Source organism: Tenrec ecaudatus, chromosome 6, assembly GCF_050624435.1.
Source record: "Tenrec ecaudatus isolate mTenEca1 chromosome 6, mTenEca1.hap1, whole genome shotgun sequence".
NCBI classification, from domain to species: domain Eukaryota; kingdom Metazoa; phylum Chordata; class Mammalia; order Afrosoricida; family Tenrecidae; genus Tenrec; species Tenrec ecaudatus.
Genome location: NC_134535.1, coordinates 73,960,989 through 73,976,149, shown reverse-complemented (window position 1 = coordinate 73,976,149; position 15,161 = coordinate 73,960,989). Strand labels below are relative to the sequence as shown.

Here is a 15,161-nt window from a genome sequence, read left to right as displayed (position 1 = left end):
CCAACGTCTCTGTTCACCCACTTTTCTGCTGTCTGTCCCCAGAGAGGAGGTTATATGTAGATCCCTGTAATCGGTTCCCCTTTTCTACACTACCTTCCCACCACCCTCCCGATATGGCCACTCTCACCACTGATCCTGAGGGGTTTATCTGTTCTGGATTCCCTGTGTTTCCAGTTCATATCTGCACCAGTGTACAACCTCTGGTCTAGCCTTATTTATAAGGTAGAATTGGGATCATGATACTGGGGGGGGCATTAGTATATTTTTCACATTATGTCAACATTCTCTTTATGCGCTGGCTGTTTCATTTCTAGTACTCTAGTTTCCCCATCTCCTTATCTTCTTATCTTTTCTTTGAATTTCATGTTAGTAATACCACATTCTTTTTTGAGGGCTGGAGGTTTGTAGCCAGTGCCCCTCAAGGGACTAGTATTTTCCAACTTTTTCACTAAGGTGCTTCCCAGACCTTCTGAGACCCTGAGATTGGTCAGTTTCCCAGGGTTTCAGGAGCTTGCAAGATGCTACAACATTTTGGAATAGTACCAGACCCAGTGACTGGCGAGACGCCTGTGTTACTGAGTGTGAAACTCATTGTCCTTCTATCTACACTCTCCAAGCCTCTGTCTCTCTTTCTCCACAGTCCTACTGCTTTCTTATCCAGTTCCTTCTGGCGGACCATTTCCCCTCAGGTCCCCTGAGATGGAGGTAGGCAGGTTAGAGGTGTAGGCATGACAGGAGAAACCTCCCTCAGATGAGTTCTGTGTGGTTGCCTGTTGACTGGCCAGGCCATTAGTATCTCACCCTTGTCCCATAGTGTCTACGGGACCTCAGGTATTTGCCAGACAGGACCACTATGCCCTCCTCCCATCTTCCATCGCCCTGCCCTACCTCTTCCCCTTGGTATAGAGTGCCATCTCCTGCAGTCCAACTCTCTGTTGGTCAGCAAGGTCCTGTGACACCGGGAAAATCAATTTGGTCAGCTTCTTGGTGGTTCTACACAGGGCCTGCAGCAGTAGTCTGACCAGTGAGGAAGGACAAGGCATCTTTGGGCTTAACTTTGCCAGTGAAGGGACAGAAAGAGGAAGAGATAAGAAAGGCTTGAGAAAGGGAGTTGGGTGTTAGGTCCAGGGGTAGCTGGAACAGCAAACACTCAGAGATGTGCCTAAACCTGCCTGAAGCCCAAATGCGGTGGTAGCCCCAGTGGTCCTCTCCTTTGGCCTCACCACTCCAATCAAGGCCTTGACTCCCCTTTCTCTGGCAAAAATTTCTCCCACTGGCTTCCATCCCAGTCCTGATTTAGAAGGCCAAACGGAGAAATTCACCTGCTGTTTAATTGTCATAGGCTAGAAGGGGAGTTTGTTTCGCTCAATCTGGGCCCTGGTGTACAGGGTGAGGAGACAGTACGGTTCATCTGTGGATATGGAAGGGGATGGTGGGAGCCAGCCTACCCCCTCCCCAACACTCAGGACCGGTCTCCTCAAAAATGGGACCTGAAGACCCACCTCAGTATGGACAAGGCCGCTGTCCTTGAAGGTAAAGGCAGAGGAAGTCTGGCGGCTGTCCCTTGGGTAGGGTTGGGAAGTGGGGAGAAGTGTGCTCTCCATTTAAACAGGCGCGCCCGTGATGGGTGCAGGGGGTGGGCTGGGAGGGGTGGCAGGGGTGCTCAGGAAGAAACATGGTTGACCTGCTCCGGTAGACAAACCCATCTCCGACCCTTAATTGGCTTCCAGTGGGTGGAGGCGGAGGGCGGAACCAACGGGTCGGGGCTCGGGGAGGCAGCCTGTGACCTGGCGGGGGAAGGGGTGGACGCGAGGGGACTTCTGAGCTTCAGGGGGTGCTAGCGAGCCGCGAGAAAGGTCGACCCTTGGCGGTGGTGGTCCAGCTCGGGGAGCCCGTGGGAGGCCCCGCCCCCGGCCCGCGAGGCCCCGCCCCCGGCCCGCGAGGCCCCGCCCACGCCCGCAGCGCGCCGCTGCAGCGCAGGGCGGAGAGGCAGAGCGCCGGGAGAGCACTCGCCGCCAGGACTCGCTCCCGCAGCGTGTGCCGCAGGAGACAACGCGCGCCCGCGCCCGGTCCTCGCCCCGGCGCCCCCAGCAGGCACCGAGCTCCTTCCCTCCGCCCCGCCTGCCGCTCAGCGCCCGCTCCCCCGGAGCAGAAGTCCCCCAGCAACCCCCCAAGTGACCCAGTCCCACGTCGGCGACCACCATGGCGGAGACCAACAACGAATGTAGCATCAAGGTGCTCTGCCGATTTCGGCCCCTGAACCAGTCGGAAATTCTTCGGGGGGACAAGTTCATTCCCATTTTCCAAGGGGACGACAGCGTCATTATTGGGGTGAGTGCAGCCCTTGGAAGGGATCTCAGGGAGGGGGCGGGAGACTGAATCTCTCTCCTCTGGGAGCCTGAGCCCCTGCCTGTCACACTTCACCTCCTCCCCTCGGCTCAGCTCCATCCTCCATCCATCCTCCATCCTCCATCCTTCGCGCCGCAGCCCCTCCTCTCTCCTGCATCTTGATGGCTGGGTGTGGCCTGGCTAGGCCCCGGGTCCAGACTGCAGAGTGGGAAGGGGTTACTTCCCTGGGACCAGGGCCTCCAAAGCCCCTTTGCTGCTCTCCACAGGGTCCCCACCCCTTAGAGTCGGTCCCTTGTTTTTCTGACGTTTTCCTTCTCCCCCAGAAAAGGTACGGCTTCCCTTTGTTATTGGCTCCGACCTCTGCCGCCCCCCACCCCCAGGAAGGGAGGAGAAGGCCTACTGGATGGGGGTGATAGGAGGCTGGCAGCCCAGGGTCGCAGTGGAAGTGGGCTCTGGGACCAGGGCCTCCATCATTCCTTGAATTAGTTAGAGCCTGAACTTGGGGGAGGGGCGCCAAGCCTCATGAAGGGTGTTCTGGGAAAGGAATCCACTGATGCCACACCCAGTTTGGGGGAACCATTGGGGTCCTAAGGAAATAAAGGCCTGCCTTTTCCTCCCAGGTCAGTAGGAAGAAGACCACTCCCCAGCACTTCAACAAGTAACAATGCCCCAACCCCAAGATCCTAATAAGTACTTGTTTATTCATCCTTCCTCCTGGTGAGCCAATAAAAAGTAGCCAGCCACCTTCATTCCATCTTCATCATCGCCCTTGCTCATGGAGGAGCTCTTGGCAGAAGGGGAATGATATTCCTCCCATGTTTGTCACTTGGCCATTGCTATTTCCTTCTCAAAACAGCTCTCTGAAGTAGGGCTTCGTGGATCCATTATACGGATGAGGACGTTGAGGCTCAAAGAACTTAAGTGACTTTCTCAAGGTCACACAATTAATGCTTGGAGCTGAACGTGGATCAGTGGCTCCAAAGTTCACACTTTTTCCTGGCCATCACACCGCCTCCCCAGATTTCTGTTGGGGACTCTTATCTATTATTGGTGTTATGAGCCAAGGGGAATGCTGAGTCCTCGTCCGCTGGGTCTGGCCTAGGCTGGAAGGGGCCTCAAGATTGTGGGGTGAGAGGAACTGGGCATCAAGTCCAGGGAGGCTTGATGGGTGGTGGGCCTGGGAAGGAGAGCCCTGCTTAGGAAGGGAGGGGCACATTCAAGAAGCTTCTCAAGGTCAGAGGTGATTCTGAAGTGTGCTTGACTCACGGTGGCTGGAAAGATGCTTGTTACAGGAATAGAGCAGAGGAAGAAGCCTTGGCTCAATCAGTGAGAATGAGATTCTGAAGAAGCAGTCTTTCAAAGAGGCTGCCTGTCCATCCCAGGGAGTCCCAAAGAGGCCTCTGCCACCACCCTGTGCCTGCATGCACACTGTGAACCCCAGTGGATGCTTCGACTGTGTGTGAGTTTGTGTTTGTGTGTATTTGCCACTCAGGAAGTACTTCTGTCTCTCTTTAGCTCTGGGTCCCAGGCCTTGCCATCTGACGTCCTTGCTGTCGGGTCACTCTGGCTGGGCTAAACCAATGCCTAGACCAACCCTGGGGGGGTCTCTGTATCTGAGGATTACAGATAACTATGATAGTTGGAACTTGAGCCCCCTGCCCCACATGAAGGCTGAGAAGCAGGCAAGGGGTGGTTATGGGGGAACAGATCACCCCCCAGACACGCACATAAAAAAATCAGGAAATCTTTCTACTTCTAAAATTAGCTCCAGAAGGCATTTCAGGTAAGTCTGAACCAACTCCCTTAGGCCCTCTGGGGCTGCTTGATGTGCTGGGCCTGGGATAGGACTGAGACTGGGAGGAGGCCCTGTGGTGGTGAGTTGTCCAGTCAGCCCGGCTAGACAGGAGCGTCACTGTGGGAGGTGAGAGGGGAAGCGAGGTGGGGGGCTGTGAATTCAAATCCTCTCTCAGCCCCACAGCTGGTACTTCCTTCTCTATTTTGCCCCATGTTTGAAGGGCCACTCCTTTGTCTTGCTTTGCCTCTTCCCTCCCACTAGCCCTCCCTGTCAATCTCTCACTCCGAGAGCCATGCCTCCGAGGGGCCATTTTGTCTCAGGCGGCATCCTGTGAGCTTGCCTTACCAGCCTTAATAGCCTTTCCTCATCCAGGAGAATGTGAATGGTAGGAGAAATGATTTTGAGGAAATCTCTGAGGGTCGCAACTAGGGACCTTCCTACCCCCTTTCCTCTTTCCTCCTCCCCTCTCCCCTTGGTGTCTCGTGCCTGGGGACTGCATGAGGAAGACATGGAGGAAGCAGGCAGGTAAAGGTGGGTGATGAGATCTTTCTAGACCTGACTGCTCCTGCTCCTTCCGGTAATTGCCGCTGTTTGCTTCTGCAGCACTGCGGCTAGCTCTGGCCTTCAGAGTCTCTGCTGTTTGTGGGCTTTGTTCTGCTTGGCGCTGAGTAGGAGAAGACGCTTTGTGAACCTTGTCCCTCCCCTATTCTGCCCGCTGCACCCACCAGTCCCAGGAACCTGGGGGATAGGGCTTGTCAAAAGTGAAGGGGCTGAGTCATGGTGGGGGCATGTTGTCTTGCTTGGCTCTTTGTGTCACTCAGAACCCCAGTGTGCCTCTGCTACGGGATGAGACCACTCCTCTGCCTTGGTGTTTGGTGGGCAGGGTGTCCCTATTGTTGGAGCTGTTGGGTCTGTACCAGGCCCTCTAAGGGAGTACCAGATATGAGAGGGATGACAGTGTGGAAAAACAAGCGTGCACACATTCACACACACACACACACACACACACACACACACACACACACCTTCATTCAAGTGTCCACGACGTGCCACCAACCTCCATTCTCCTTATCGTTAAGTGAGTTCTTCAGAAAGTTAAAAAACAAAACAAAACCGAATAGAATCAAGTACCTCACTAGGAAAAGTCTAGGTGGAGGCCTGCTGGTTGTTGGAGGAGTCAGTATAGTTGGGGTAGCCCAGGATTATTTTGGTAACTAAAGAGCAGGGCTTTTCCTTAGCTTTGGGGAGCCTTTTGAGAGACAATTGAAGAGGGGCAGTAGTGTTTGCTGTGGCCAGTGTCTCTCCAGTATTACCATGACAACTATCCCCAGGGGTGTCACCATGGAAATCGGGCCTGGTGCTGGAAGTACAGCCTCTACCAAGTGCTTTCTTGAGAGTAGGAACAGGTTGGTCTTCTCTGGACCCCTGATCTCAGGTCCTCCCGCTAGCTAGTCATTATCCATGATGGAAAACTAGCTGCTGGGATATGTAAGTGAACAAGGAGCTGGCCAGGAGGCTTTGGGGGGTTGGTGGTGGTGGTGGTGGTGGTGAAGGTGCTCAAGAGAACAGAGATCTGGCCCGTGGGATGTGGAAGAAAGACTCACCAGAGATGGCCGTGAGGAGTCTTTGGGATTGCTGGGGGTGGCTGGCAAGGGACATTCCTTAAAGGTGAGAGGTCTCTGTGCGCGTTTCGAAAATTCTAAGCGTCTCCCACTCCCGTTGCACCCAGTCAGTGGGTCTTCAGTTCCCTGGAGGCAGGGGAGGGAGTCCAGGGAGAAACCTCTGAAAGGTTGGATGGGCATTGAGAAGTTCTGGAAACGGAGTTGAGGTTGGAGAAAAGGTATGGTGGAGAGCTTTAGCTTTGGCGAGGAGCCCAGATGGGGGAGGGGTGGCATGCCTGGGGGAGGGGAGAAGAAGCCACGCTAAGGATCTGGCGCAGTGCTGGCAGCTTCATTTCATTGATCACGTTGATGATGTAGCTCTGGAGTCAAATTGCTCGGATTTGAAATTGTTCTACTTCTCGGCTCGTGCGACGGTGGGCAAGCTACCTGACCTCTCTCAGCCTCCGTTTTCTCGTCTATAAAATGGGACTGATCATAGTTCCGACCTCATAGGATGCTATGAGCCGTCTTCTGGGAGATAGCCCATCTACAGTGCTCAGCACGGCGCCACGCACCCAGTGACCTCTTGCTGAGGGTTAGATGCTGCTGCCCTTTTTATTCAAGGTGCCTGGTGGCATAGCAGTCAAGTGTCCGGCTGCTAACCGAAAGCCTGAAGTTCTAGCCCAGCAGCCACTGTCTGGGAGAAAGACGTGGCAGCCAGCTTCCACAGATTCCACATCCCAGGGAGCCTTATGCGGTAGCTTCTCGTCTGTCCTGTGGGGCTGCTGTGGACAGAATAGACGCGACAGTAACGGGGTTGGTTTTCGTTGTTTGATACACTGCCTTCCCACAGCAGGTTTAGGTCAAAATTAGAAGTCATTCACATTTTCCTCATCCAAACCTCCAGGTCCCTTCCATCTTCTTGCTCCCTTTCTTCATCAAAATCTATACATGCTTGCTCAACAAACACTGACGATGAGTGGCCTCTGGTTGAGGGTGGGGGTGCGTGTTAGAGATGACCTGCCTTCGAGAAATTCAATCCAGGATCCAAACCTAAGGAGGGGCTTGGGGCAATATAACTAACTAACCAGATGCTCCCCCAGATTTGGTAAAGAATTCCCCATCACACGACCAACCAATTAAAATTAATTATGTGTAAAGAGAGATGTAAATACGAGAGAGGTGTCCCATGTGAGTAGTCGAGAAGCAGAAAAAGCTGAAAACCACTGGTCTAGTTATCTTCCTGAAAAGAGTCAACAAAATTATTTCATCCCGAGTATGATGCATAGGAAATTAAAAGAGGTTTAATGGGAATAAAATCTTTAAGGTAAAGGAATAAAGAACTAGACTTGGGCTTTCCAGGCTCAGCTATGAAGAGGGACAGGATTAGCAGGCCTTTGCAGAACCTTTGAACTCTGCCTTTCCCTGCCAGTGATAGGCATGCACTAAGTGCCACCCTTTCTAGCTGTCACCTGCCTGTATCATCACCAGTAAACACATCCGTCTTTTCTGTCTGCTCTGGCTTCAGCATTTGGAGAGCGCCCTCCATTTTAATGCTTTCACAGTGCCCTCTGGAATCCCTATTGTGTGTGTGTGTGTGTGTGTGTGTGTGTGTGTGTGTGTGTGTGTGTGTTGGTTCCTAACTTCTCAGGAGGGGTAGCGGGAAGGGTTTGGGGGCCTTGCTTTCTGAGGCATGGCTGGATCATGGCTGAGAAGAGGCAAAGTCTTTAGGCTTCAATAGACTGGGTTTTCTTTCTTTTTATTTTTAGATAGACTATTTTTTAGAGACTTTGTTTCTTGGCCACTGGGTGGAAGGAATATTGAGGCAGGCTGAGATATTCCAATTCATTAATTAAGGAAGATTTTCTCAAACATTAAAAAAATAATGTTTTCATTTTAAAACCGTTTCATTGGCGTATGATTCACAAACTGTACAATTCAGTAGTTCAATCATGTGAAGAAGAGCTGTACAGTCATCACCACAATCAATTTCAGAACATTTTCTTCCGTCTTGTGCTCGTTATTAGCTCCTCGTTATTAGCTCCTCGTTAAAAATGATGCTTTTCATTCTAGTAAAACAGTGAGATCATCTTCAACGTTAAAAACAAAACCACATGGGAAAACAAAAAAAGCTCTCCAAACTGCCCCACACCACCACCACCAAAAAAAAAACAACTGTGGAAATTTGATATATTTGCTTCCAGTCGTTTTCCCCCGGCATATATACATATATTAGACTTAATAAAGGTATATCATATACTGAATGTCGTTTTGTAACCTAATTCTTTTTTTTTGTAACCTAATTCTTAACACAACATTTGACTACTATCAAGTATTCTTGCAGGGTTTTACATTTTTGACTAGTTTTACATTTTTATTTGATTCTTATCAATAGGTCTTACAGCCACACGTGGCAAAATTTAAATGGTACAAAGAACATACAATGAAAAGCAAGCTTCCTCTGTGCCTTTCCCCAGCCACCCAATTTCCCCTTTTAAGAGGCAATCATTACTACCACTCTCTCATGGATCCTTCCAAAACACACTATATGGGGGAACCGATTACAGGGATCTACATATAACCTCCTTCCTGGAGGACAGACAACAGAAAAGTGGGTGAAGGGAGATGTCAGACAGTGTAAGATATGACAAAATAATAATTTACAAATTATCAAGAGTCCATGAGGGAGGGGGGGAAATGAGGAGCTGATGCCAGGGGCTTAAATGGAGAGCAAATGTTTTGAGAATGATGAGGGCAATGAATATACAAATGTGCTTTACACAGTTGATATATGTATGGATTGTGATGAGTTGTATGTGCCCCTAATAATTAAAAAATACATTATACATGTACAAATGAAATATATATACATGCTATATATACATGCATATTCTGCTTTTTATACAAATGGCACCATACTGTCCTGTGTCTTACTTTTTAAAATGTTTTGGGTATTTTTCCATATCAGCATGTAAAGAGCTAGCTCATGCTTTGTTTTCCCCATGCTTTAAAAAAAAAAACTTAAATGTATTCTCTCACAGGTTAGGAGGTGTGATGTTAATTCCGCTCCAGGGGAGGCTTTCTCCACCAGCTCCCAGTGTAGGGAGCAAGGCCTTGTTTCCTTCCTGTCTCTGTGAGGCCCTGCATTCGGAGCTGTCCACCGGCTTAGCACCGGTCTGCTCCCGAGGCTAGCAGAGCCCCAGCTCAGGATCCCTGGGCTCAGAGGACTTGTTCCATGCCCCTCTTGGTGGTAGCAGGTCGTCTCTCTCTCACGATTTTTAATAACTTTACAGTCTCCTGTTTTGGAACTATACCATAATTTATTTAATCAGGCCCCCTATCGATGGACTTTTAGAATTGTTATAGTCTTTTGCTATTGCAATTGAAAGACCTTATATGTACACGTATTTTGCATAGGTGCAGAATGTAGAATACATTTTTGGAAGTAGAAGTCATAAAGTGTATGCATTTAAGAGAGTGTTTCAAATTACTTTGCATAGAGTTGGCCTCCATTTATACTCTGACCAGTAGAATATCTGTTTCTGTTTCTTCACATTCTCACTAACCCACCACCACCATGTATTTTTTTTCACCACCATATTTTTTTTGTTTTGTTTTGTTTTTTTAAATTTATTTTTATTAATTTTAACAATTTATTAGGGGCTCATACAATTCTTATCACAGTTCATACATATACATACATCAATTGTATAAAGCACATCTATACAGTCTTTGCCCTAATCATTTTTTTCTCCTCTTTTCTTTTTTTACATTTTATTAGGGACTCATACAACTCTTATCACCATCCATACATATACATACATCAATTCTATAAAGCACATCCATACATTCCCTGCCCCAATCATTCTCAAGGCATTTGCTCTCCACTTAATCACCACCATATTTTTTAAAAAACTCTTTCGTCTAGTATTTTAAGAGTTTGCTTTCAGACAAGCAGCCATCTAAGTGAGGTACCAACTAAGCCCACATGGAAGAAGCACACCAGCCTGTGTGATCCAAGGGTCATAAATAATCCAGAGCAGGAGGAGGGAATGGTATCAGAGTTTAGATTGTGAACCCCTGGTTTGCAGAAGGCTCTGGACAATAGGAGAAGCCCCAAATCTATTTGCAGAATCCCCACATAGATTAAGCCTCTGCCTTGTTACCAGGCAGAGGACATCATAAAGTGGTTAAAATGCAACATCTTCTCATTTGATCTCCCCTTTGACCCATTTTTAAGTTGTTTCAGTGGGAGAAAAAAAAAGTAAAGGGAAACACACATGAATTAAGCGTCCAGTGGGTACCCTTGAACCATAGGCCAGGGATGTGAATAGTCTTGCTCTTACACAGAATGCACTGGAATTATTGTTCCAGATGTAGTTAGGGGAAAATTTAACCCATTATCATCTGATCTCCCTTTTGACCCATATAAAATTTGTTCTAGTTTTTAGTAGTTTTTGCTTTCTTTTTGATTGAGGATTTTCTGTTTTACTATGTTATTTTGTTGTTGTTGTTTGTTCTTTTATGTTTTTCTGCATATGAAACCCAGGATAGGTGAATCTATAGAGACAGTAACTGGATTAATGGTTTCATGGGGTATGATTGGCGAGGTCAGGGAAAATGAAGAGCTAATAACAAGGAGTACAAGAAAGAAGAAAATCTTCTCAAATTGATGACATTAATGACTGTACAACTCTAGATGTGATTGAACCATTGAATTGTATGATGTGGATTATATGCCAGTAAAATTGTTTCAAAACCAGCTATTTTATTTGACCAGTTTGATAAGTAAAAGTGGTAATTCATAGTTTAATGTGTGTTTATTTTATGAAATGAGGCTGAACATCAACTCATATGTTTAAGAACCATCATAACAGCATTCTAATGATGTTATATATTTTGATAGCAGATATAATTGAGGTGTAATTTGCATACAGTGCACAATATCTTAAGCAAGCAGTTTGATGAATTTTACATATGGGGATGTTGAAACTTTGTGGAAAATGGAATTAAAAGAATGGAATTCTGTCACAAACTTTTTGAAGCCCTCCTATGCGGACACCAGCCCACTGTTGCCCCTGTGGATGTCTAAAGCAACTCTGTCACCCTTCAAAGTTGTCTCAGGTCGCTGTCCAGTCAGTATCACCCAGGTAGACCATGATGCTGACTCCCTGTATCACCAAAGATAGTGTGTCCCTTCTTAAACGTCACATCAAGCTAATAATATGGTATGTGCTCTCTTATATCTAATTTTTCTCAGTGGTTTTTTTCTCCTTGGGGGGGTTACTCTTTTTTTGCAAAAAAAGGATTAATAAACAGTTTTTTTCATAGAATTCACATATCATATAATTCAATAGTTCAATTACTCAGCGTGTTTTTGTGATTTATTCTTCTCTTCTGATGTCATTTTATTTTTATTCTATTTTATGATCTATGTATTTATAAAAGCTTTATTGGCTTATAACCCACATATCCTGTAATTCAATAATTCAGTCATGAAGAGTTGTACATTCATCACCACAATCAATTTTAGAACATTTTCTTCTGTCTGACACTCATTTCTAGCTTATGATGTCATTTTAAATAGCAGCAAAGAGTAAAATAAATGCACCGGCAATAATGCTTTGCTTCCTCCTTATTCTAAGCAGCAGGATCATAAACGTCCTTGTAGTCAGATCTTTGTCTATGTCTGTGACCTCCATAGTATAAATTCTTGGAAGTAGAAGGATATATACAGTGTAAGTCTTTGAAGCATACATTTCTGAACGGCCCCATGAAAGTTGAATGGGTTTACTCTCCTGCCAGGAGGGAATGAAGATGCTCATCTACACCAGGCATTAACACCATATCTTTGTTTTTAATCGGAAATGTGGCAAATGATGTTTCCACCCTTGTCTTCCTTTTCTTTGAAAATGTGGAATGTCATTGTTTATGGAATGTTTATATTCTTCTATTGTTAGTACTGAGCTCTTGCCGACTTTTCTGTTTAGTTTATGCCTTTCTTGTTACTAATTTGAGAGTTCTTTAGGTTGTAAGAATATTAATCTCAAAAAATATATATTAATTTTTAACTTATTTAAAAATTATATATTTTTATTTTAGAAAAGTTTACAATTTAAATGAAAATAGAACAAAATCCCCTAAATTCCAAAGATAAACACTATGAACATTTTTCTCTTATACTTGTCTATTTACATATTTTGTGTTTGTGTGTATATATATGTATATGCATTTTGTTTACAGAAATTGCATCATCCTTTACACACTATTTTAACCTCCTTTTTTGCTTGACAGTGTTTTGTGCACATCCTGTCATACCGTTACATTGTTTCCTATAACATCACTTACGATATTTAAAATGATAAAAGCAGTAAAACAACATCACAGATCAGATGTTGACAGATGTTCCTGCCATTCTGCTCACCAGTGATAACCACCATCAACTACTTTGCATATAGACTTCTATTATCTTTTTTCCTGTTTTTTAGAAAGCCAGTCTTTCAATTTGAAAAAAGCTGTGCCACACATTTCTACCGAGTACCGATGGTCACCTGCCATACTCGCAGGAGGTTAACTGTGTCGCCTGCAGAGAGCCTGGCCCTCAGCAGAGCGGGCCAGAACCGTGCACTGGGGCGGCTCGGCCTTGCTGCTGGTGCTGATCACTTCTTGCTTCAGCTCATCGACAGTGATCTTGCCTTCCAAGTCCCAGATCTTGATGCTGGGCCCGTGGCAGCACAGCGCCAGTGGCGGTTGGGGTTGGGACGGAAGCACAGGGCGCTGATGCTGTCCCCTCCATCAGGGGTATAAAGGTGCTGCCTTCGTTGAGGTCCCACAGCATGGCCTGCATCCTCTCCTCCAGAAGCACAGGGGGATCCATCCAGAGAGACCGTCACAGTGTTCAGGGAGCCTGTGTGGCCGATGTGGTTGGTTGCAATTAGCCAAGTTCCACACCTTGACCAACTTGTCCAGCCACAGCAGACGGTGATGGGGTTGCTGCTGTCGGGTGAAATGCGCACACGGGATACCCATGCAGAGTGGCTCTCATTCCGCACGGTGTGCTTGCAAACGCCACGAGTATTCCACAGCGGGATGGGTTTATCTCGGGAGCCAGAGACCGTCTGCCGGTTGTCAGAGGAGAAGGTCTCACTCAGCGCGTCCTTGGTATGGCCAACATGGCGGCGTTGTAAGATCCCAGAGACGTCGTGTTCCATCCCAGGAGCCCGAGAGCTCAGACTGGCCATCAGAAGAGATGACCACGTCGCTCACAGAGTGAGGGTGACCACGCAGAGCACGTTGGGGAAGGCCGTAGTTGGTCTCATCCTCGTGAGCTTCCACATGAGGATGGTCTTATCTCGCGAGGCAGACAGCATCATGTCGGGAACCGTGGCGTGGTAGCGGTCCGCGTTACCCAGCCGTTGTGGCCCATGAGGGTGCCACGGAGGTCATTTGCTCAGTCATGGTGGTGGCGGGTGTGGGGGTCACCGACAAGGATGGTACCGGATAGCTCCGACACACCAGCTCCTGCTGCTGTTCAGCGGAGAAAAAACCTTTTGTTTCTTTTGAAGGTCTTGGTGGTTTAGTGGTGATGAGTTGGCTGCTAACCACAAGGTCACCACTTCGAAACCACCAGCTGCTCCTTGGGAGAAAGACGGGGCATTTTATTCCCATACAGAGTTACAGTCTCAGAAACTCACGGGGGCAGTTTACCCTGTCCTATAGGGTCACTGTGAGTCGGCATCGATTTGATGGCAGTGAGTTTGGTGGGTGTGTTTTTGTGGTTATTTTATCTATAGAGTTTTAATTACACAAAGGGGTTACATGTTCAACTGCGTGCCAAAGGTTGGCAGTTCTAACCAACCCAGAGGACAGGCCTGCTCTTTGCTCCTGAAAGGCTTGAAACCTCTATGAAACAGTCCTGCTCTGTAGTCGTGGGTCTACCCAGGGTTGGAATTGACTCAGTGATAGCTAACCCCTCCCACCATGTTGTTTTCCCATAACCATCTGTGTGTGCAGATATGAACACACACGCCAACTTCACTCGTTTCCATGGCGGTAGAATACGGCGGTCTCAGCCCACCTCCACTTGGTAGATGTCAACGTGTTTTGATTTTCCTTTTATACAAACCACTTTCATGTGAACATCCTTTTATATGCATCTTCGAATGGTGCAGCGCATCTTTGGTAAGCTAAATTCGGAGCACCAGAATTGCTGGGACAGGGTTTGACCCGTGACCCATGTGAACATTTATTGAATAAAATTCTTTTCCAGCAGTTTCCAGCCTAGATTACTTTTTTTTAATGTTTTTTATTTTATTGTTTTGTTTAACATTTTATTAGGGGCTCATACAATTCTAGTCACAATCCATGCATATACATACATCAATTGTATAAAGCATATCCGTACTTTCTTTGCCCTAATCACTCTCAAAGCATTTGCTCTCCACTTGCCTAGATTACTTTTACAACTCCTTCTCCTTTGTGGATCCCGTTCTTGTGGGCTCCACAGGCTTTTGCAACGAAGAGACCAAATACGTATTCCAGGTAGATATTTTCCCCCCTGTAATCCAGATTTTTTAAATTTCTAATATGAAAAATAATACTGATTCTTTTTCCCTTACATGAAGAACTCTAAGGAGGAAAACAAAAGGGTGCCCTGTTGCCTCGCCTTTTTGACATTGAAAAAGGCGGTCGTGTGTGCTTTGACCGATGTAAGCAAGGCGCCTGTTCACACGGCATCTCACCCCTGTGGAGAGCAAGCCTACGCTCGCTCACATTCACCACCAGTGACGTCCACGTGTGTAGCCAGGGAGCCACGGTTGACCCTTTCCGTAATTGGCTAACAAAATGCCGCCCAGAGCCTGATTTCAATTGGATAAAGATTGGCTCCATGGTGAAACAATTTGACAACCGAGTCCCAGTCTCTATACTAGAGGGAAAACACAGCTGAGAAATTTGTCCCGCGTGATGGGAAAGAGCACATGTCTTCTGGTTTAACGTTCCCTGAGGTCAGCTAGCACAGTTGTTGTCGGTATCAAATATTTTCTTTGCTTAGCTCTCTGCATTGTGACGATCTTATATCGTTAGCACTTGTATCAGCCAAAGGACTAACATCATGTTACCCGAATTAAGCAACTGTACTTGTGGATCCATGTTAATGGCTTTGCGGTTTCACTTTAATGAACATTGATTCCCTACTTAAAGGGAGACCCACACTTCCGATTTGATGTGGACATTTCCACATAGCTCAGGGTACTACATGTTTATTTGATGTGGACATTTCCACATAGCTCAGGGTACTGTATATTTCACTTCTGTAATTGGGAAAATACTGTACATATGTCTCCAAGTTTGCATCTATCACTTAATGTTTCTTGAAGATCTTCCCATATCAGGATAGATGGATCTGTTGAGGAAGA

At 46.9% G+C, this 15,161-nt stretch overlaps 1 protein-coding gene across 3 annotated transcripts in view; it reads left to right on the top strand.

Moving 5' to 3' along the window:
* Positions 1-1,993: 1,993 nt before the first annotated feature.
* KIF5A (kinesin family member 5A) overlaps positions 1,994-15,161 on the top strand; it is a 35,743-nt gene continuing 22,575 nt past the window's right edge. For all 3 annotated transcript variants that reach the window (XR_012784899.1, XM_075551389.1, XM_075551388.1), the window contains exon 1: positions 1,994-2,331. Coding sequence is in view for 2 of the 3 variants with exons in the window: in XM_075551389.1 (XP_075407504.1) it covers positions 2,203-2,331 (129 nt within the window). In the remaining variant the exon portion in view is untranslated. The remainder of the gene's footprint in view (positions 2,332-15,161) is intronic.